A 23,165-nucleotide genomic window follows, 5' to 3' on the forward strand; every position below is an offset into this window, starting at 1 on the left:
ACCATGCATCTGTTACCAGCAGGGCTGCCCGTATGAGACAGATTTTGCTTGGAAACCATAAGCGCACAAAATCGCACTTTTCTCCAACGTGGCCAAGCAGGAATCGTAACAAATTCAGCGGGTCTTCGAAACCGGCGTATTCATGTTGGCTCAAGTTCATATGTTTGTGCCTTGCTGACGGGACAGTACAGATGCTTGCGACGACTCCCGGTAACAGGGACTGCAGCAAATTAATTAGAGATGTCAGCAATATTAAAAGGCACTAATGTGCCATAAATATATCAAGACGCCAATTCGTGAGGCGTATGTTAATGGAGTGTTGCTGGCGTAATTTAATTTTCGTCCTCGAATGTAATGCGAGCACAAGACTGTCATATTAAAGCGAATTTCAACCGAAAGAAAATGTGCGTGATAGAATTTAATAGAAATTAACAAATGCGGTATTTTCTTCATCATCCCGAAAAGTGAGTGCCGAAACTGATATAAATATCACCATCAGACAATAATTACATATATTTAGCATAGAGCAGCTTGCGTATCATTTCTCCTACTTCTTGCTCCCCTGGGACATGACTCGTTCATGAACCACTCGCGATTTTACAACACCGCGATGCGATCTACTGATAGTAGCCAAAAGCACATCGATGATCTCAAAGGATCGTTGATTTGACTGAACACTCCACTGAAGAAAATTGTACTAAAATACAAACCTAGGAAAAAAAAAGAAAATAATGCTGTACTTCAAATATCACTGCTATGTTATCAAGATACTGTCACATGATGGCTGCACCGATAGTGACGGTTTCACAGCTTGCCGGCATTGTTTACTTCATGCAAAGTTTTCATTCACAATTCCAATTAAAAAGATTTTGAGAGCCTCTAATACCATAGGAGGAGAGACCCTGCAGCTTCCACCACAATCTCATCACATGATTTGGTCATTCAATGCTCTCCTTAATGCACAATGTTTTTGTCCTTAGCAATAAATTAGAGTAGCATGTGTGCTTACAAGGAATGTTTTTTTTTTACTGTAAATTAATGCGGTAGAAATAAATCAGACTTAATCCCACCAATAGTGTCTGTAATCATGTCTTGCCCTGGATCTCGCTTTCTCTTGTTCCTTCCGTGTCGCTTCTTCTGACCGCAAGAAATGAGTATCGAGTCGAAAAGGTACTGTTAAAGAATGCGTGTGTAATATGGCTTTGCATGTCTGTAGCGACAAGTAACAAACATCAAAGACGGAAAGGGTGGAAGGAGTGCATCGCACATAACGATTGACCAGATTTATGCAAATATCAGTATTTTCCTTTAATACAATTCCATGTTTACAAGAAATCGTTATCGAACTATAAAACATCAATAAATATTTCAAGATGAGAAAATAACACTGAAATTTTCGTATATAGTCTCTTCCATGAGTATGAACATTTTTATCCCTGAAACGAGTCATCGAGACGTGATAACCAAAAAAGCAAGGGAGCATGTTAGTTCTTTATCTTGAGTTCTTTATTTTTAATATCCTGAAGATCCTTGCGAAACCAATTTATACTTCAGAAGAAGGCAGTCGTCATTCACGAAACCGTCGCTTTGAAGCCCACTCAAGAGACATGCTTCCGGTAATATAGGCCAAATGGGTTGGTTCTGCGGCGGCATTGGTCCTGAAACAATATCGCTGACAGGGCAAACAAAGTCAAGCGGCCGGTCCTCTGCAGTATGAGGGTGTATTGCACTTAATGTCAAACCCATTCCCATGGGCCAATCGAGAGACTCGTCGTATTGTCCCCAGTGCAAATTTATCCATGGATGCAACGTTGCCGAGCTCCGGCACTGTAGGAAACGAACACCGGGCGACATGAAATAGCCTCGCAGGTAAACTTCGTCCACCGCCATAAAAGAAGCCGACCCTGTACTAACTACATCGCTCCACATATCGCTGATTCCTTCCACGGTGAACTGGTAAACATTCCTCTCTAGGGACGTTTGTGCTATCATCATCTCATTATCAACCAGCATTCCTCGATTCGCTAGTATCAGTTCAGAGTGCATTACGAGGATTTTTGTCGTGTTGCTTGCGATGTCGCAACGAATCTGGTTCGCAACTGATTTCAGTTCCTGCTTCACCAATTCTTCTAGTTTTCGTATTCTGCCGCAAACTTCCCTCGGCGGCTCACTCAGTGAGGATGAGCTGTCGACTTCCACTGCAGCAGCTCCGTCGAATTTGCCTGGACTCCTTCCAAACATGCGGCGCCCGTGTTGTGGCGTTTCGACGAACTCTTTCTCCTTGAGTGCTCCTATGCCAGTTAGGATTTCGCTGAGTGTCTGCTTGTGCACTGCCTGGTCGTTTAAAATTTTATCCAGCTCAGCTTTTATGCCAGCCATGCGTTGATGGAGCAGTTTCTTGCAGTCTTCCAACGCCACCGCCTCACTCCTTTTGTCTGACCCCCGTCCGTCCTGAGGCGAGGTTGACAGAAGTGACGCGCTACAGTCGCTGATTAGGTGTGCGTAGACTTTGGAGCAGAGAACAGAAGCCGAACATTTTGGACATAAAGTTGAGTGATAGAAACACTCGTTGTGGAAATGGTCGCTAACGTTAGAAGCAGCCATCACGTAGTCGCAGCCAGCTGACTCGTTCCAGCATCTGACCTGTAAAAGAAAAAGAGAAACTTAGCACTCTACTTAAAGTATAGAGTAAATAACACAGTGTACAAGTGAGTCTTGTAGTCCCCCTTCTGGATAAAAATGAAATTGCCAATGATAACTACATTGACCGGAAATTGATTGATACAATCATACTTCTAGACCGTAGATTAAAGTTCCTCTCAACACTTGTTCAGTTATTACTATGTTATAACGTACACAATCTTAAAGATTTGTGCACTGCTTATTCTCATCGTTCAATTTCTGTAAACAAAGATATTTTACTGCGAAGTCATACGGAAGGCACTACTGCAGTGCATAGAAAGCGCCATGCACAGGTTTTACTGCAAAAAAGTTCATTGGAGTAACGCGCAGGACATAGTGCCCAATTTCTGAACAAGTAAAAATGATTACATCCAAATCTACCATCCAGTGTCTTGGTTATCAACAATACGCGTTAATTCGAACGTATGCTCTATACTCACATCTCTAGCCCAGTAATAAATCCACGCAATGAACCAAAAACTGTACCACCTCATCTGTTTAATAGGCATTTCGAAAAAAAAATGGCTGAAGGCTTAGCTTAGTTAAGCCTGGAAGATTGTGAAAGTAATACCCTTGGCTGCGCCTTGTTCGGCGGCTGCGCCCCGATTACTGCGAGGAGCCGAGCCACAGCCCCATTTATCCTCCTAGCGTGACGTCACAAACAGCGAGTGCCCTCTCTCGGCTGCGACACAGCGCCGTGTATGGACTCGGCGCCACCATCCGATGGCGCGTAAAACCCCTTGATACTTTGAAAGTTACGCCAACGATTGAACTTTGCCGCCGCCGCGCTACCTCCTCACCTCCTCCTCGCCCCTTGCGCGCCCCTTCGCTGAAGGCCGGCTCTCCGCCCGATTTCCTGAGCGACGATTGGTCTCCCTGCCGTTGCCATTGGAAACCGACGCGCGTCCGGCGTTTTCCTTGTGCTTTCTTTTTCCTTCGCGCCATTTTTCCCCCAGTCTCGGCGAGCGAATATTGCGCGCTGTGCTTTTATTGCAGCGTGCAAGCTCTATGCCGTGCTGTTGCGCGTACAACTGCAGCAAGCGACCTGAAGATGGTTATGCGGTATTCATAATATCTCAAGGCAAGCGTGACGGCTCGCGCACGAGTCAATGGATTCACAAGATTAGTCGAAAGACGTTTATTCCTAGAAACAACAGAGTTGTTTGCGACGTCGAGTGCCTTTCTCACTCCCCGTAATAACGCGTCACCTGACGCTGCGTTTTTTATTCCTGCTTGCTGCTCAATATTTTTGCGGCGGCAGCATGTTCATTGCATAAAAATAAGGTTGTCCTCTGCAGCATGCTGAATATTCTGCGAGGCTCCAAGGCTCCATCATTTAACACGCTTCGACTTCTGTACAGTGAGAAACAGGGCGCTATAATCTGCTTTTTGCTGTCAGAAATAACTGGAAAATTACAGTCTCTCGATTGCATTTGTCGCGATTATGCTAGGATCCCTGGCCTCCTTCACTAAAAATCAAAATTCGGGCTTGTAGAGGAGCTAGCCTTTCCAGCTTTTACTTGTAGTGTGCGTCGGTTACTCGGGAGCATTGAATGCTGGCCCTGAAAAACTGTTTGGCAAGTAAACCCGAGGTATTGCGGGTAATCCGCACTAGTTAGGTCGTATGGCATTTTTTTTTTTTCAATTCTTGAATGTGTCTTGCCATGCTTCGACGCACGCGTGGGTTAAAAAATATGCGTTCGTTTTATCAGGGATACGGCCAATGTGCAGGAGGTGTTCATATGATCACACACTTCTCTTTGACCATGACTACAAGGCGTTGGCAGGTTACCTTCGCTTTGAAAGCTGGAGCTCTAAAAGCGCGATTCCGCGTATTCATTTATTGCGAGAAAAGTTATCCCATCGATGTGAAATCAGCCAGAATCATTGCATCAATTTTCTGTATTTACGAAACTTAAACAATCAATGATGATTATAGTTATTATGTAAAAATAGGGGAACATTTTGCGAGCAACAATTCCTAACACTGTAACATATTACTCATTTCAATTGTATGCAAGATTTTTTTTTTCACCTAGCCTGAGTAATTATCTCATCGCTCTATGTTCTAGCTACATTTCACTGAAGACCAGTTTGAGCCGCCAATATTACACGAACTCGAAAAAAAAAACAGACCAAACGCAGTTCCATCAATTTTCTCTCACCGACCTGTCCTGAAGTAAAGGAAGCCTCCTCGACAGAGACATGAACCTCGCGCTGATAGTAGTCAGTTATTTCTGTGGCTTGCTCTTTTCTCACCTCCATTTATGAGAAAACAAGAAAGTATAAGAATTAAAAGTCAATGTATAGTTGTCTCGTCAGATATTATGAGATAATAGAGATATGACTGACAACGTAAGTCAATGAAAATTGAAGTATATCAATGGGTCATGGGACGGCATCAGATTAAATAGTGATGGTTATGAATAGTGATAGGTAATGATGGTGACTGTTACGGATAATAATAGTAAATTATAGTAATAGGCCCGGATAGTGACGTGATAGTGTTCGTTGCGGATAGTGACAGTTACGATAGGTCTCTGGCATTAGTAGATATAGTGATAGATAGGATAGCGATAGTTAATGAATTGGCAGTTATATGCTTTCTCATTTCCGCACGTTGAAGACCTATGTGCACCTTGTAATTTTTTTTATTTGATTGTTGCGTTCAATGAAATCAAGCTCTTTTACACAGCGCATGAGACCACAGCATGCTTGCCCCAGAACTTCAGTGTATCGGCAATAGGGCCCACCACTTCTCCCAGTGTACCCTGCTGTCTTGTTAACCACACGCGAAGTCAGTGAGGGGCCACGTACTCATAAAATTATTTAATTCCTCCATCAGCATCATATCAAGACTGCCGTGGCAAAACTGTTCCTTGCCTCGAAGCAGCAAGGAACAGCTCAAAATTTGATTTTATACAAAATTAACTAATGAACGCAGATTATCGCGGATCGCTAACTAGCACAGTGCCATTACACTTGGCCTAAGCTTTCCAACGGTATACGGTTCGGTGTTGCAGCTAAAATTTAGATTTTAATTGCAATTTACTAACTATCAATTAATTTGGCCCAGTAATTGATTGAAATACATGTACAATTAACCAATAATCCAATCTCATGGTTGATCACGTGACATATACTATGCTTAGAGAGATAGCTTGACAGTAGCGAAATAGACTAAGTCCTGCTTTAACCTTCTCTAATCATGAAGCTCAAAGCAGCAGCCCGGATCGTTTTCTGAAGTTTTACCGCGGTGACAGATTTCACGCTCTAAAAAAAACAAACACAAAGTCAGAGGCAGTACTAGATTAAGTGCACAAAGTAAAACCTTATCATGAGACTTAAAAAGTGTCTGTAGCACAGAACTCGCCTGAAAGCTTTGTTTATCAGCATTCCCCATTCAAACAGTTCTAAGAAGAAAGCAATCAATTCATGAACTTTACTATAGGCATTCTCAATGCTTTTCTCGCAATTTTTCAAAAATTTTGTGCACTCCTGGAGCGCAGACCTGGCCCAAAAGCTCGCGCTTCACTCACTGCTGCGGCCGGCCGGCGGGCGTCAGGGGGAAAAAGCGTGTCGTGCGCAGCGCTCGCCGCCGCCGCGCGAGGAGAATCGAGGAGGAAAGCGCGGCGCGGAGGAGAGTGTCGCTACTTTCAAATTATCAAGGGACTTTAATGGCGCGAGCTGGGGCCCCGTCTCTCGGCCTGGCGTGACGTCACACGGCTACGTGAAAATGGCGTAACGTCACCGCTGCGGCTCCTGTAAGGACTCACCGCCACCATCTGATGGCGCGAGCTGGGGCCCCGTCTCTCGGTCTGGCGTGACGTCACACGGTCATGTGAAAGGTCATGTATGGAGGCGCCACGACACGTCAAATGCTCGAAGTGCTAGCAGTATTGCTTTCGCAATAAAAGCGGCCCCCCTGCTGGAGTAAAAACTTGCCGCCCGTTTGCAGTAAGCACAGTTAAAGGTTTAACGAGTTCTAGAATAATAACGGACTTCTGTGGGGCGTCGTCATGGACGCATTCGAGACGGTGCGAGCTAATCCGGCAAAAAAAAGGTATTCATCAATCCGCCTTTTGCGCGAGGATGTGGCGCCATCATGCGGGAGCGGGCGGGAAACACATTGAGCGGCAGTGTAGCAGACGACGCGAAAGCGCACCATACGAAATGGCCACGTAGAAAGCGAAAGCTTCCCCCCTTTTTTGGCCTCGGAGCGAAAAATAGTGACAGTGATTGCAGCATATCATGTTCACGCAGTATGGGGGAAGGTAGAGCGTTTTCACAATCCACTCATAACGCACGTACGCATATACTATCTTCGTATTGTAAGAGCGTGTAGCGCGGGCCGTGTTCGACGTGAGAGACGCTCTCAGCGTGCAGGTTTTCGGCAGACAGGAGAGCGTGGGGGCAGAGAGAGAGAGAGGGATCTCAAAGGGCAAAGCAGCCAGGGGTTTGTTGATGCTGCAGAGCTAGGTGGAATCGTCTCCTGTGACTTTGAGCGGCGCATATGCGCGGGGTGTCTTGAGTTACCGAGCACAATGCGGTCACCGCGGCGCCGGCATGGTGCAATGGGCGTCGCTTCCTCCTCGCGTCATCTACAACCGTGCAGCTATAGGATTTCATCCACGAAGATCGGCAGAGAGTCACATATACACACCCCGTGAAAAGGGCATTGTCCTGGCCGGAATGCACACCTGCAGGAAACGCGCTGCATTTTTCTGGCAATGGATGATTCAGAGCTGTAGCCGGTTTCTGGCCTCAGGAGTCAGAACGGATGTGGTCGCAGTGGTGAAAAGGTTCTCGGTGCGCAGATAATGGTCATTCTGTTGTGAAAGGATCTCCAACATTCATTTCTGCCTCCGCCGCGATTTCTGCGGAATCAACAACTTGGCGACACATGTGAATCTCCTACATATCGGATGCGCATCTCGGTCAGGAACCAACCCTGTTCTACGTCCAGAGCGATCCACTCTGCAAGTGAACGAGCATGAACCCTCCAGGAGACTCATTTATTGTGCCGGGCGGTTTCCTTGCCGTTGCAAACGGTTGGACGAAGACGACGATTATCAAGCTCCCTAACGAAGTGCATCTGATTGCGTACATTAAAGAAACAAAGTCCGGATGCTTTGGCGTGCACGAAGGCGAGCCTTTAATTAAAAAAAAAATACTGTGCGTCGTGCAAGTGTCAAGTGCGTCATATGCTCCGAGCGGCAAAAACACAGATACTACAGGTATGTATGCATCTAAGCGAAATAGGCATGATGAAAAGTACCTACTGGAGTTTTCACCCTGGCTGTAGCGCACCAGTGATAGCTGCAATGAGGATTTCTTCGGTGCGTGATTGCTTCAGTTGCACCGGGGCCTGAAGGCGATGTATTTTGTCCCTTCTTATCTTTATGTGCGAAAGGGCTAGGTAGCTTAGATATCACAGGCGGCTGTGTGCGCTAGGCCGTAATATTTAGCATGTTTTATCGTGACTGCCACCTCACTAACAAGAAAAAAAAATACGGAGTTTTAATGCACTGCCGTTCGCGAGCCTCATAGTTCAACCACTCGGCTCGCTAACAGCGGTGCATCACAACAAACACCCCTTTTTTCTTCTTTTTAGTCAGGCGGCAGTCGCGATAAAACATGCTAAATATTACGGTCTAGCGCACACAGCCACCTGTGATATCTGCGCTACCCGGCCCCTTCGCACATAAATAAAACAAACGACAAAATGCATCGCCATCAGACGCCCCGAACAAATGCTCATTGCGGCTATCACTGGTGGGTTACAGGCTTGGTGCAAACTCCGGTAGATACTTTTCATCATGCACATTTCCTTTAGATGCATACATACCTGTAACGAAGTGTTTTTCGCACAGTCGAGAGCACGCAGTCGGCTGCCAAGGTCGCCCATTCACGTCTTGACGCTTGGTTGCCCTAATCCAAGCTTCACGCCGTTGCAGGTCGCGGCTCGCCGAAGGAAACCTAACAAAACGCGTCTTGCATCCCGGCACGCCTCGAGAGTGGCAGCCGTGAGCGGCACAGGTGGTTGGCATCGTTTTACCGAGGCTGTGAACATGACCGCGCCTTCAGCCCCCGTGCGTTGGCTATGAGTGCGGCGACGAGAAGCGCCGTCGACGCCTCTCAGCGTGTTTTCATCAGTCGCCGCTGGGGCTTCGCGCATGCGCAGAAAACTCGCGCAAAAGGCGGATTGGACGGTTATGTGCTGTAACAGAAAATTTGATCTCAATTGCAGACGCACCCCGCCGGGGTGGTGCAGTGGTAAGACGCCCGACTACTGTGCCGAAGTTCCCGTGTTCGAACCCGACCACGGCGGCTGCGTTTCGATGGAGGCGAAACGAAGTGGCATCCGTATGCTGTGCGATGTCAGCGCACGTTAAAGATTCCCTAACTTTTCGCCTTCACTGAAAAGTGGCCGCCGAGACCTTGGGCGAGACCGAAATGGCCGATCCGCTCGCGGTTCTGCCTGTTGCTATGCGGTGACCGCGTCAGCTGTCACACTTGTCGATGGCGAAACGTAACACTGCATAGGCTTAGTTCCACTGCGCAACATCGAACATATATCGAGCTGGTCACTCCGAAAAAGGGGATGAAACACAACCTTTTGACAATCAGTATTGAAGCCATCTCATCTATACACTGAAGTGGAGGGACCGGTTTAGGTGCTGACCGGTGAAGTTTACTTACTCCCTTTTGTCTTTTATGCGCTTTAAAGGACGCTGCGGCGTGGTTTTCACTGTTTCCAGCAGGTGCATTGCTCCGTACGGAAGCTCACACTGCACGCCCCATTAAGTGTCGAATAGGAAACGATTTTCATACGCTGTCATCGAGGATAAGGAACCCTTCATTTTAACGCGGAAAGTCACGGGTTTACGCAATGTAAAAAAAAAATCGCTTCCAGCTTTCAAGTCAATGGTTATCTTGCTTTGTTGAAGCCATATAGGAACGTAATGAAGAATAGAGGAAAATTTAAACTCTCTTCACACTCACCTGACTCTGCAGCAGTGCATCGCCGGTGATCTCTTCCATGTTGACTTCCTCGTCCAGACACTGGAGACCATCCAGAGGACAGACGCGCGTAAGTTCGCCTTGGGCAGACTGCTCGTAACAGGACTCGCACAAGACGTGCTGGCAGGGCAAATGGGCGCTCACAGGGCGGACGAGACCGCAGGCGCCGCATATCCAGCTCGAAGGAATCGGCTTTACGAAGTTCATGGGCCTCCAGTCCAGCTGCGCCGAAAAACCGACAATGGTGTTGCGCGCACCCCAAAGAGCCATCGCCCAACGTTTGCTGCCGCTTGTCCAATACAAAATACACTTTCTGGGTCACCATGTGTACCACACTCAGTTCGCTATCGCTTTCCTTTTCACATATCACGGCAACGATTGGAACCGCATTGTTATCAGATTAAAAGAACCGGTGCTAGAGTGTGTCGCTCTTGGAAATGCTATAGAAACAATACGGTCATGAACCGTACGACTTTCTTTCGATTTTGACATGTTTTTCGCGCCGTATTTTTTTTTTTTTTTTGTTGTCATAAGTGCTGCTTGTTTTCATTTTTTATTAAAATTGCATTTTATATCAGCTTCACCTCCTTTATTACTTATCTAACTTAGCGTGCCTCGTGTGAAGGATCTGCTATTGTCGATTCGCAGTTTAGAGCAGACAAGCGTGGCTGAACCAATCTGGATGTACGCTGATAGCAAAGGCTCCGTAGATGCTCAAAAAGTTCAAAACATGGCTTATGTTTGCGGATTTTGTTATCTCGGGCGTAAAATTTTTACTTTACGTAAAAGCTTCTTTGATGGAAAAACGTCTAGCCCTTTTTCGAGATCTCCAACTTTTGCATTGACACTTTTCCTCTCAAGACTAAAATTAAGCATTTGCTAACTAGCCTTTACTCATTAATTAACTTTAATGAACGAAGGAACACTTCAGATTAGCATAGGTGACTAAACATCTCATTATTAGTTTGGTTTGCGGGGTTGAACGTCCCAAAGCGATTAAGGCTATGAGAGACGCCTTAGTGGAGGACTCCGAGAATTTCGACCACCTGGGGTTCTTTAAAGTGCCCTGACATCGCACAGCACACGGACGCCACTCCGTTGCGCCTCCAACGAAACGCAGCCGCCGAGGCCGGGATTCCATCCCGCTTCCTTGGGCACAGTAGTCGAGCGCCCAAGGCTTGAATAATCTCCATTCCTTTATTTGTTTTTTCCACGCACCGAACCTTCTGCGCTTTGCTTGTTGCCTTCTACTTGCATGACGGTGCCACATGCGCTTTCATTGCGTACTCGCTTACTTGCGTCCGTGCATGCATTGAACAAAGCTTCTAGTATACTTCAGAAAAAAGTTTTTTATGCCAGCTGATTTTATTCTTGACGCATGTTTTTTTTTCTACCGCAAGAGCCACGTTTCATCGGTAAGTGACGAACTAACATCTGGAAATATGCTGCAGTTTTCGCTCATGTTTGTTTCATAGAGTGAACGTGGTTTCTGCACTGGAAAAAAATAAATAAAAAAGAATTTATATTTAAAGTTTCCAATGAGTGAAACTCAGATATCAAAGGTTTGGTTAGGGATAAGATACACGTTTCGAAGCGACTCAGTCTATGAGAAATATGCCGTAGTGGAGGACAGGGGGGGGGGGGGGGGGGGGGGGGAGAGAAGACATGCAGCGCTAAAAATATCGGGGGTCGGCCTCATACGGAAACATTCCCCTCCCCTCCTCTCCGCAAGCAGTTCAACTTCGCATGCTGCTTGCTAGTAACCTGAGCACTGACTAAGAAGTGGAGACACTGTACCATTAAAAGAACTGGTCCAATTTTACGCAGTGGCCATTGCAGCGATTGTATGTTTGGCGACGATAAAAAAACGAGGGAGAGAGGGAGGGAGTTACAGAGAGAGAGAGAGAGAGTGACAGAGATAGCCGGACAAGCAGGGCCGAACATAATTCAATCAGAGTTGAGCATTCGGACAACGAAGGGCAGGATGCCTCCTAGAACTCTCCCGTACACGCTGGTCGGTTTCACCGCCGAGCTGGACTGGAGGGAGCTGCAGTTTGTGAGCCCGCTTCCACGCGTTGTAGTGTGTAGCGCCTGTGGGCTGGTGCGCATAAGGAGTGCTATTCTTGCCTGCCCACACCGCCTGTGCCAGTCCTGCTACGAGTTGTGCGAACTGGACGGTGAAAGAGTCTGTCCCCTGGATGGCCTGCGGAGCCTGGAAAAAGATGTCCAGTGGATCAACACTCCCCCAGAACAGCTGCTCAAATGCGAGGTAAGCACTGCCCGTAGTGGTTGTAGCCATCTGGTATTTTGTGCTCAAGGTGTAATAGTGTAATTCGTGCTAACCTTGTCAGTTGTGAAGGGGGAAAAAGAAGATCCGTGTCAGTTCTGGAGGGGGAAGAAAAAAATCGTGCGGAGTGCGCGTGGTTCTGGGACGCCGCTGCTTTGCCTGGTCAAGCGCCTGAATTCTCTGCCTCCTGCGCCTCAGCGCCCCAGTCCAGCCCCATCATTTGACCCTGTCCTTCTGGACTGCCGTCCGGGTAGCGAAAGAACCAGTGACAATATAAGGGCAGCGTGTGGCTAGCTTTTGCTTAGGCAGGCAGCGCGATGCCTTAATGCAATAGAAGGGGATATGTTTACTATTGATTAAACAGTGAAAGAAATACTGATTGAGGATTTTTTTTTTCTGTTACTCGACTGCTATGCACAACCGGCCACTTTTTCAGCATTATCGCGCGAGCATTTTCAGGTGCAGCAGCACCGAGGCAAAACAAGGCGACAAGTTTAATCAATTCAATAAGTACTTTCTTCTGGGCGAGTTGGTTCATATTAGCAAAAGGTAAAAGACTTGCGCTCTGTCTTGTTGTCACGTCTTTCTTCATCTACTTTTTGCGCAAGTCTTTTACCAAGTTTAATCAGTAGATCTTTCAACAGTTGTAACTGCAGGTTTCTTAAGCCCAGTAAGATGTTTATCGCAAACGTCTGTTCTTAAGTTATACCGCACGCAGTATTCGAAGAAGGTAAAAACTAGTTGGCCACAACTTCTTGGGAGTCATATCCATTGCAGCTGATAATGGGCATGGGTTGACTTGTACACTCATAAAATTTATAAGCGTGAACATGGAAAAGCGTGCCGCGCTGTGCAATCAGCGCAGGCGCTGGCAGTGACTTCGCGTCCGAGGTGTGCACGACTAAGACTGTTAGATAAACGAATGCACCCTCTTCCAGCTCCTGCTGGCTTTCTGCAACGCACACGTTTATAACAGAGGAGTGGGCAGAGCTTGTGGCTCTTTCGTCCGTCTTCTACACTTTCTTCCGCTGACGGCGACACTAGTCACCGAAGAACAGGCGCATGAGAGCTGCGTTCTAAAACACCGAAACTAGGGAACTGTACGGCACATCAGAATTCTTGTCGCTGCGCGCTTGACACGTAGCATTCATATTTGCGTGCCTTTCTTGAGATGTTATCGCTACGTGTTGCAGATATCTAACACAGCGGGCTAGTCGGTTAGACGAGTCAACAAACGGCATTGGTGGCAGGAAGTGCATCCGATCATCTAACAGTGTTAGCAGCAAGTATCTTGCGCGAGAACTCTGCTAGCGCTCGCTTGGCTGCGTTGATTGTGCAGTGCGGCACGGCACGCTTTGCCGTGTTCACGCTCATAAATTGTACACTCGCGCGGCACTTTTCAAAAAGGGGCCGACTGTAAACTGCGCGCAAATACGAAGTGACGAATGAGAGCATGAAATTCCTAAAACTACTTCACTAGCCTAGAAGGACGATAACACCACAAAATGCCATGATAATCGAGGTTGTCATATGAAGGGAATGAAATGCCCGTCTTTGCTATCTGTAAAGATTTTTTTTTTGTCACTGTGCACACAAAAAATCTCTAGACCACAGCAATATTTTTCCTTATCTTCCAAATACACATGCACTTAACAAAATCTCTAGACCACAGCAATATTTTCCTTATCTTCATACATACATATGCACTTCACGTCCTATGAGGAGTGGACTAGTGCCCTTCTCCAAGCGGCTTCATCCTCTACTCGCACGGAGACCGCTGCATATCTCCCACTTCTGACCCCGACCCCCATCTCATCAGGCTATGGAAGCGTCGCAAAAAGCTTCTCCGAACAGCCAGACTGCAACCCCGCAACATCCAACTGCAGACCACGCCTTCAGACTTGCGAGACGATATCGTGACATATTGTGCTACGCTTGAGGATTCTCGTTGGAATACCCTATGCAACAATCTTGACACGGCGCTTCATAAAAAATCAACCTGGACTCTTTTTCGAACCCTCCTTGGGACCACCCCTGCCCCTGCCCCGACTCTTGCTAAAGCCCTAGTCCGATGAGGTTTTCGAAACCCTTGCAGACCTTTATCTCCCACCCTCTTTGTCCCCCTGTTATCCTGAATACACAGGTTGTGCAAGCAATGACCTCGATGGCCCTTTTACACTGCGCGAGCTTGAAGCTGCACTTCTTGCTAACGCCACTCGGCCGGCTCCCGGTGAGGAATCACTTACTCCGCTCTTCGCAATCTTTCCGATAACGCAAAAGAGCACCATCTCAATTTCTATAACACCGCCTGGGAAGAAGGCTCTCTGCCATCGTCCTGGACTTCCTCCCTTATTTCTCTCATTCCTGAACCTGGTAAGCCTTCAGCCCTTTCAAATCTCCGGCCCATTTTTCTGACCTCCTGTGTCGGCAAGACGATGGAAATAATGGCGCTCACGAGGCTTAATAGGCATTTGGAGGTTTCAAATTCCCTCCCTCATACCCTCATTGGTTTTCGTTCTCGCGTATCTGCACAGGACCTTTTCCTTATGCCAGCATACTTTCTTAGCCTGTGGTAGCTCTCAGCTTCAAGCCCTGGTCACAGTCGATGTCCGCAAGGCATTCGATTGCGTCTTCCATGACCATATTCTTACCTGCCTTTCCAGCACCGGCTGTGGCTCCCGCATGTATAACTACATTCGAGCCTTTCTTTCTAATCGCGAGGCTCGTTTCCGAGCATTGAACCACTTCTACACCCCACCGTCTCGCCCGTGGTACCCCGCAGGGGGGCAGTTATTTCACCCGCCCTTTTTAATATCACCATGGCTCCTCTCGCGATTCAGTTATCATCTATTACCGATTTCTAGCACTTTTTTACGCTGACGACAGCACACTGTGCTCGCACGGATCTCCTGGTCATGTTCTATAGACATATGTTCTATATAGCGCTTGTCCGTGTCTTACTTCCTTCCGTCCTTCGTGTACTTTCGCGCTATTTTCCATCATGAATGATTCCACCATTAAGCAGGGATTGGATATAATTTCTTCCTTTCTTGCCCATGCAGGCCTGTCTCCCGCGCTCGAGAAGTCAGAACTCCTACTTTTGACTCACTCTGCTTATCAACGAGCTCCCAACTCACTGATATCCCTTACCTTGGGCGGCTCCCCAATCCCCAAAGTTTCTCAATGCCGCGTCCTTGGCATGCCTCTGCATGCCGCCAAAAATGTCCGGGCTCTCCAAGCGGATGTTGCTACCTGTCAGTCCGTTACCCATTTACTTCGCTGAGCTGTGAGACGGTCCTCTGGCCTGAGGGAAGCTCGCCTGTCGACTGGCTCAGACGCTGGCTCTTAACGAATTCCTTTACTTTATACCATATATTTCATTCACCCAGGGCCAGTTAGACACACTTGCAGCAGCTCTTCACGGCCTTTATAAAGCTGCTCTTTGTCTTCCCATAACCACTTTCACCGATAAGCTTTATGCCACCGGGTTTTTTCATTCTCTTCGCAGTCTCCTTTCCCTTCACCGTGAGAAAGATAGCTCGCCTCTCCGGCACAGTTCATAGACGCTGGCTTCTAAACCAGGCTAACATTTCCCCCATCCAGTCAGTCCCTCTGCCAACTCCTTACCCTCCAGAGGCCACAAACCTCCGTATACTTTCTCTTCCAGCCAATATGTCGCCGATCCTGCATGCTGGCCGCCAACATGCTGCTGCCTCTCATCATAGTCCGTCCTTCAATACCCATGGAGTCGCTTACACGGATGCCTGTTATGTGGCTCCTCGCGGGTCCAGAAGCCAGGTCCTCTTTCACCCCTGTCACACACACTAGCGGCCCATTTCTCCACCCTCCGGATATTATCTCGCTTGAGGTCCTCTCCATCATTCATGCCATTCAAAGTTTCCATTCTCTTTCACCTGTGCTTCAGTATATTATATACACCGACTCCTAGGCTGCTATCCGTGCCATTCAATCTCGGAGCTCGAGGTTGCACTTGTTGCGCTGCAGCCCTGCCCCGCTTCCTCCGATGGATTCTTGGACACTCGGGGATTGACGGCAATGAGCTGGCGAACCAGCTCGCCTGTGAAACTCGTAACCGGGCACCGTTCATCCCCTGGCCAAGATCCTTGGAGGGCGGGTCGAGACTGTCTTTTCGTGCCACCATCAGCGAATATTACAATGCTGCTCGCTTAGACCGCAAGCTCTACCCCGACCCTCATCCTAATCTTTCCGTTCGGGAGGCTCATATCCTTCGGCAAATACAGTTGAACACACTCATATACGATTCCTTACCTTACACTAACTTGTCGCCAAAGACATCAGATTGAGGTTGCGCTTCACATATTGTACAAGGCCGCCCTTAACGTCCCTGTACATACGTCCACGGAGCGCCTATACTCTACGGGGCTGTTCTTGCCCCTGGGAGACCTCATACAACAACATCGCGACCGGCAAATGGCACGTCTTTCTAGCACCAAACAAGGACATTGGATACTACAGCAGGTTGCACTCAAACCTATGGACCTCTCTATAATTACCCTTCCTTCTTCGCTCCCGGATAACCTCAGAATAATCCCCATTCCAAAAAACGTTGCACCCGACACTAACACAGGCAGACGTTCCGCTCGCGTTTCCAACCATGTTCACCCGACAGATTCCACGATCATCTACACAGATGCATCACGAACTAACGTCGGAGCGGCTCCTTACTCAATTCAGAACTGTAGCGATGTAGTGACACATACCCTCGGTCCTTACATAGATCCTCCTCCTAAAGCGACTCTCGAGACCCTACCAATAGTTACCAGTATTAAAGACCTCGCACAAGCACCCCCTAACCCTTCAGGATATATCATATACACTGATTCAATACAAGCTATACGCGCCATTCACACGGGTCGCATTCCTGAAGAACTACACGATGATCTACACAGAGCTCTTACCAAACTACGTCCCCACACTGTAACACTGAGGTGGATTCCTGGTCACGCTGGAATCCCAGGCAATGATGGTAGTGCATCGCCTCGCCCGCGAACTTCAACACCGGGCGCTTGGGATTCCCTGGCCTTATCCACCAACGTGGGACACTACTCTTCACTACAAAAAAGAAATCAACGTTCACTACGACAACATTAGAGAAACACTCCGTACACTTCCTCTTCCTGATAAGTCTCTCACTACCACGCAAATCCGCATTCTTAGACGCATACAACTAAATACACTGCTTACTCCTGCCCGATCTTCTCTATACAGAATCATACATTCCCCTGCATGCCCAAATTGCCCAGAACACTATGCAAACTTGGAGCATTGCATCTTTTCATGCCCTGTCGCCCTCCAATCTCCTCACTTTCCACACCCTCCTCCCCCAACGTGGCGGGCTTGGTTAGCCTCTGACCAGCTGCAAGATCAGTTGGCCTTGGTGACCCTGGCCCAGCACATTCTTAACGCTTAATGCAATGCTTTAAATAGTGTTGTTTCCTCCTCCTCCTCCACCCCTGCACGGCTACAAAATCCGTCGTGATCCATCATGCCCCAACTGCCCTTCCCCTTATGCCAGCCTTTCATACTGCCTATTTTCATGTCCGGTTGCATTGAAATCGAGGTTCTTTCCCACCTCCCCCCATACTATCTGGACCTGGGTGGACTGGCTTGGCGCTGAGGGTGAAAAAGAATAGCGCCTGCTCGTCCAGCAGGCCATCGATGTATTAGGCGCCTAAGTGATGCGCCTCAATAAAGTCCTTTACTACTACTACTACTATGCACAATTCCTAGCTTCGGAGTGCGTCTCATATCAGAATGGTAAGCATCTTCACGTCGCGAAATCGAATGGCATATGTAATCGCCGGAAATACAAAGACCGTGAAAAGCGAGCATGTGATTGTACGATTGTACTTTTATGGTGTAGATGCTCCAGAAGCTCCGTGTCGTGCATTGAGCAGGTCGTATGGTCAATATTAAGTGTTTTATCTGTACATTTAATACGAGGCAATTCATATAATTCTTAGGAGGCTACCCATTTTGCTTCCGAGCATTACCTTTCCAACCATTGCATTTCTGCCAAGTACAGTCGATAGCGTACTATCTAGATTGCTGGAGCTGTATGACGCTGAGCACGGAGTTCTTGGCCAGCAGCTTTGTTACTGAGCACAATGCAATTGTCATTCTGCGCGCCTCCACTCCAGCGCAAGCATTCATCTGAAACTGAGTGGCCAACAAAAACAAAAGGGTTAGAGTTCGAGCTAGTGGGTAATCAGCTTGTACTATAGAACCTTAATCAATAAACAATTCCTTGGTTGTTGAGACAATAATTTGTTCACAGGAAAGGAAAGGCGAAGTATCTGTCACACTTGTTCTGTGGACACCTCAACCGCGTCGTAAGGGAATGGAGCTAGGTGGGAGTGAAAGCGGAAAGTGAGAAAGGGGTGGCGTAGTAGGGCTCGGGAGTAATTTACACCACTTGGGGATCTTTAACGTGCACTGACATCGCACAGCGATGTGGTGAAGGTGGCTGTTCCTGGCCCTACGGGGCTGGGACGGTAGGCCAACGTCGCTTGCGGCGGTAGCTATCCAGCCACCGAATTTTTATCTGTTGTAGGCCGTCATCGCACCCGCCACCACTTAGATATTGCGGCGCGCGTCTTTCCCTCCTCCTTCTTTTTCTTTGTTGTTGTGTCTGTAGGAAGAAGGAAAATAAAATGCACGTGCCTGCTACTGGCTCTGTAGCTGTGCCACCTCCGCTGCCTCGTGCGGACAGAAGAGAAAATAGAGAAGTAAGGAAAAAGAAGAGGGAAAGACACACGCCGCAACAGCCGTCGTCCACCACCGAAGCAGGGGCGGGTCCAATGGCGGCCTACAACAGATAAAATTCGGTGCCGCATAGAAGACGACGCAAAAGATGACAGTGCGAGCTGAAAGAAGGAGGAAGCTTGATCGCAAGACTCGTTGCATGGTGTAGATGGTGATATGGCGTACCGAATTTCATTCCTCAGTTTCCATGAGGGTCTCTGACGACTGAGCCTTCGTAGCCGTAATTCGCTGCAGCTCCTCAAGAACAATTCCTCTAATGATGTCGCGAAGAGTGGTCGTATCTGTTGCAGTCAGCGCCGCCGCAGTCGTCGGGGCACAGTTGACCGGTCGGTTGTACTGGCGGCAGCGGTCTTGGAGGGCTCGTTCAATAGCCGTAGCGTCCTTAACGAACTCGCGGTTTAAGGTGGGTTGCGTACCAAGCCGGCAAACACCTGTTTTTTGACGCCATGCATGAGATGGCCGTAGCTTCTTTGGCTCACTCATATCAGGGTCGGCACGGCGAAAAAGGCGAGCCATATGTCTTCCGCAAACATAGCCACGCTCTCATTCGGCTTCTGGACGCGCACTTCAAGCAGGCGCAGCGCATTGTCTCGTCGATCCGTTCTCGCAAAAGTATCTACCAGCTGGCGGCGGTAGTCATTCCATGTGGATAAGCTGGTTTCATGGTTTTCAAACCACGTTCTAGCATTATCCTGAAGGGCAAAATAAACATTGGACAGCTTCTGGTCTGCGCTCCATTGATTGATTTTGGCCACTCGCTCAAACTGGTCAAGCCAGTCCTCCACATCTTCAAACGCTTCCCCGCGAAATCACCCTGGTACCTTGGTGTTCTGAATTGAGTCACCAGCGTAAGGTTGGAATGTGCCATGGCTTGGGAGACCTGACGAACTTGGGCGTTTGAAGAGTCGTTCGGCAGATGGCTGTACTCCGGGCTAGATCTAGAAGGTGGCGGCTAGCGCGATGGACAGGAGTGTCGATGTCTGGGATCCGCTGTGGACTGCCGGAAGGAGTCTTATGCATACCCAGCACCTCCACCAGTGTCACGTCTCGATAGAACGCCAAGGAGGGCCGAAAGATAAGACGGTTTGTTGATTAGTAGACTAAAACGAAGAGGCGTCCGTGTGCTGTGCGATGTCAGCGCACGTTAAAGATCCCCAGGTGGTCGAAATTACTCCGTAGCCCTCCACTACAGCTCCCCTTTCTCTCTTTCCACTTTCACTCCCTCCTTCCTCCCTTCCCTTACGGCGCGGTTCAGGTGTCCACAGACACAAGTGTGACAGATACTGCGCCTTTCCCTTCCTTTGAACCAACCAACCAACCAACCATTAGTAGACTAGAACGAGTGTTGCGCTCAAGCTTCCTCCTTCTTTCAGCTCGCGCTTGTGTTCCCAGTCATCTTTTGCGTTGTCTTCTATGCGGCAATATAACGCCATGGAATAATTTTCTTGTCTTTTAATGGCCTGGAGAGAGATTGGCGACACTGACGAAGCAAAAGTATAGACTGAATTGGTATTGTCTGGTTTCTGTCTGGCCAACTTGTGTGCCAGGTTAATTCTGCCACAAACATATGCCTGCTGCCGAAAATGGCGGATACGCTTCTTCATTTCAACCGACCACGTTTTTGTAGATGCATTTGCCTACCGCCACCTTTGATGACTGCTGTGTATGCATGTGCTTATTTAGGTGAATACGTTTTGTGCTTCAAAATAATTTTTACATTACATTGAAGACCCTTCCTTTTTCCTGAGACCTATACATTTCTCTAAAGTTTCTTTTGTAACCTACCTAAAGAACCCTTATGATTGCCTATTCCCTCCAGAATTTGATCATTGGAGCTCTTGTCGGATGATTTGCGTTCGGTACTTGAAGGGCCTATGCTTCTGTAAGTTTGGTACCCCTGACATTCGTTATCATTATCGTTTTGTAAAAGTGACATCTCTCAATTTGATTGTTATTATCATACTCTTATCGGATGATTTCCGTTCGATACTTGAAGGGTCCGTGCTTCTGAAAGTGTGTTCCCCGTGACGTTCTTTATCATTATAGTTTGGTAAAACTGACATCTATTAAATTGAATGCGGTAGCATCTATTCATATTGAAATTGTATTTTTGATCAAGAACGTATACCTGCGGTGGCAATACGATCATTACTTTTAGTTCGTTGTAGGTCTTACTTCTGTATTCATTGATTTTAGCAAATTAACCTTTTTGTGAATCGCAGGTGAACTGCTGGAATGCACAGAACGGTTGCGCTGCTGTAAAGGCTGCCTCGGACATCGCCCAACATTTCCAGCACGAATGCACACACCACTCAGTTCACTGCCCAAAGTGCTCGGCGTCGGTTCTTAACAGCGACGTGTGCACGCATCTAAGGTCGAACTGTTCAACCCTCGCAATATCCCCTCCACTAGAATGCGTACAGAACAGTGACGACCAAGGCAAGCCAGCTTTGACGGCTTGGAGACAAGCCCTTGAACAAAGCGCAGGTGATATGACAGCACTTCTAGAGCAGTTCCTTACCGACACCAAATACCAATTCGACAAGCAGAAGGAAACCTGGAACAGTGTAAATGCCTTCAGTGAAGCACTCAAGCAGCAAATCTCTCAAGCAGCTCGAGAAAGGCAGGGAACACTAAAGGAAAGCACTCGTGGGGTAACTGCACTTAGTCAGAAGTTGGAAGCATGCTCGACCAACGGAAGTGATACCGCCAGCATTCTTTCGACCAGGATAAGTGCATTAGAACAGGAAATCAAAAGTGAGATGGACAAAGCGACGAAAACTAGGCGCGAATACTATGCAAGCCTCTCGGCAGACATAGATTTCCTCAAATGCGAGGCAAGGGAGAATGCAAAGGCAATGAGCCGTATGGCCAGGATCATTCGGCGCACTGAGCAAGATATAGTACAGTGCGATTTTTTTGTGAAGGGTATCAAATCGCTCCATGATGTAGCTATAACGCAAGGGTCCGCTACCTACGACAGCGGGAAGGTCTATCTGCGTGGCTACTGCATGTCTCCTGGAGTTTTAATCGCAAAATTTGGTCAAGCTCTGGTGCTTTATTTGGGATTGCAGCTACACAAGGGTGACACCGACAGCGCACTTCAATGGCCGTTCCAGCACAAATTTAGGCTGAGTGTCGTGCACCCGAGGGAATTCACAAAGCGGCAGCTCGAATTTAAACCCTCGCGTTCGTGCCAGTTCGTACAAAGGCCCATAGAACCATCCAACCAGCCCTTCTATTACCCAGAGGGGTCACTTAATCTGTACGACCTCTCGCGTGACGGTTACGTGTACGCAGACCAGCTTCGGATAACACTGGAGTTGTTTTTTTGAGCCACACTGGCATGGTGGACTCAAGAGGATGGTCGCACAGAACAACACCCCTGAAGACCGCTATTAGTCGCAGGACATTGAAATCACACTGGCATGGTGGACTCAAGAGGATGGTCGCACAGAACAACACCCCTGAAGACCGCTATTAGTCGCAGGACATTGAAATCATGTCTCGAGGATTTTAAAAGGAAAAGTGATAGCAGTTTATATTGATTGACCTGTGCACATTACTTCAGTTTTGTGTAGATATGATGCCAAATAAAACTTTTTATTTCTGGGAAGTGCGTCGTATACATTTCACTGTGAATGACCTTATATTATAGGCTGTGGCTGAAGGTACCTCGGACGGACTCAATCAATGGTCTTAAAGGTACGTCCGACGAACCCGGTGCGCTTTTCTTCGGGATACGTCGGACGGATCCGGGAAATATTTTTCAGAGATATGGCGAACGGACCAGATCAGGTGTAGGTCGTCGGAAAGCCGGACGGATTTGGGAGGGGTACGGCGGACGGACCCGGCGGACGAACCCATATAACCCATTTTGCCAAATAAATGTTTTATACTATTAGGCATTGTTATTGCTAGATAACCAAATGACTTTCTATTTGATCAGTCACTGAGCTTTCGGCTGTTGTAATTGCAGGGTCCTGCCACACGCATGCAGAGGTTACGTCAACTGCGCGAGCCCTATAATAATAAAAAACAAACTGCTCGAATAGATGCTGTTAACATCTGGCTTTCTCCTTGCTCGTAACACGCGTCAACACTAGGGTGCCTCGATGCCTTTCGCCTCCGCTTCCAGGGTGAGGACACCCTTTGTACCACCCCGCGCCGCCGTTTGGGTGCGTGTGGCGCGGCGTTTCTATGTGGCGATGGCGGCGTTGCGACGCAGCATTGCAACACGCCGCTTCGGTGTGGCCTTCCAGCGCGGCGTTCCGGCTCTGTGTCCCGGCTCAGAGTTGCCGCGACGTTGTGCCCTCTAAGCCCTAATCGGGCCCTTTCAAAGCGTAGACTTTGCCGCATTTCCTAA

At 47.9% G+C, this 23,165-nt stretch overlaps 2 protein-coding genes across 2 annotated transcripts; one reads left to right on the forward strand and one right to left on the reverse strand.

Moving 5' to 3' along the window:
* Positions 1–1,278: 1,278 nt before the first annotated feature.
* LOC146172630 (uncharacterized) lies at positions 1,279–10,075 on the reverse strand. The gene is made up of 2 exons (XM_084583993.1): positions 9,688–10,075; positions 1,279–2,643 (listed from the first exon to the last, which is right to left on the reverse strand). The coding sequence occupies exons 1-2, from the start codon at positions 10,028–10,030 to the stop codon at positions 2,591–2,593; spliced, it is 396 nt and encodes a 131-aa protein (XP_084440119.1). The 5' UTR covers positions 10,031–10,075; the 3' UTR covers positions 1,279–2,590.
* A 1,592-nt stretch (positions 10,076–11,667) lies between these two features.
* LOC146172631 (uncharacterized) lies at positions 11,668–22,407 on the forward strand. Its single transcript, XM_084585055.1, has 2 exons — positions 11,668–11,974; positions 21,022–22,407. The coding sequence occupies exons 1-2, from the start codon at positions 11,690–11,692 to the stop codon at positions 22,132–22,134; spliced, it is 1,398 nt and encodes a 465-aa protein (XP_084441181.1). The 5' UTR covers positions 11,668–11,689; the 3' UTR covers positions 22,135–22,407.
* The last annotated feature ends 758 nt before the right edge of the window (positions 22,408–23,165 follow it).

This window comes from Amblyomma maculatum, chromosome 11 (assembly GCF_055883805.1).
Source record: "Amblyomma maculatum isolate TAMU_Amacu chromosome 11, ASM5588380v1, whole genome shotgun sequence".
Taxonomy (NCBI): Eukaryota; Metazoa; Arthropoda; class Arachnida; order Ixodida; family Ixodidae; genus Amblyomma; species Amblyomma maculatum.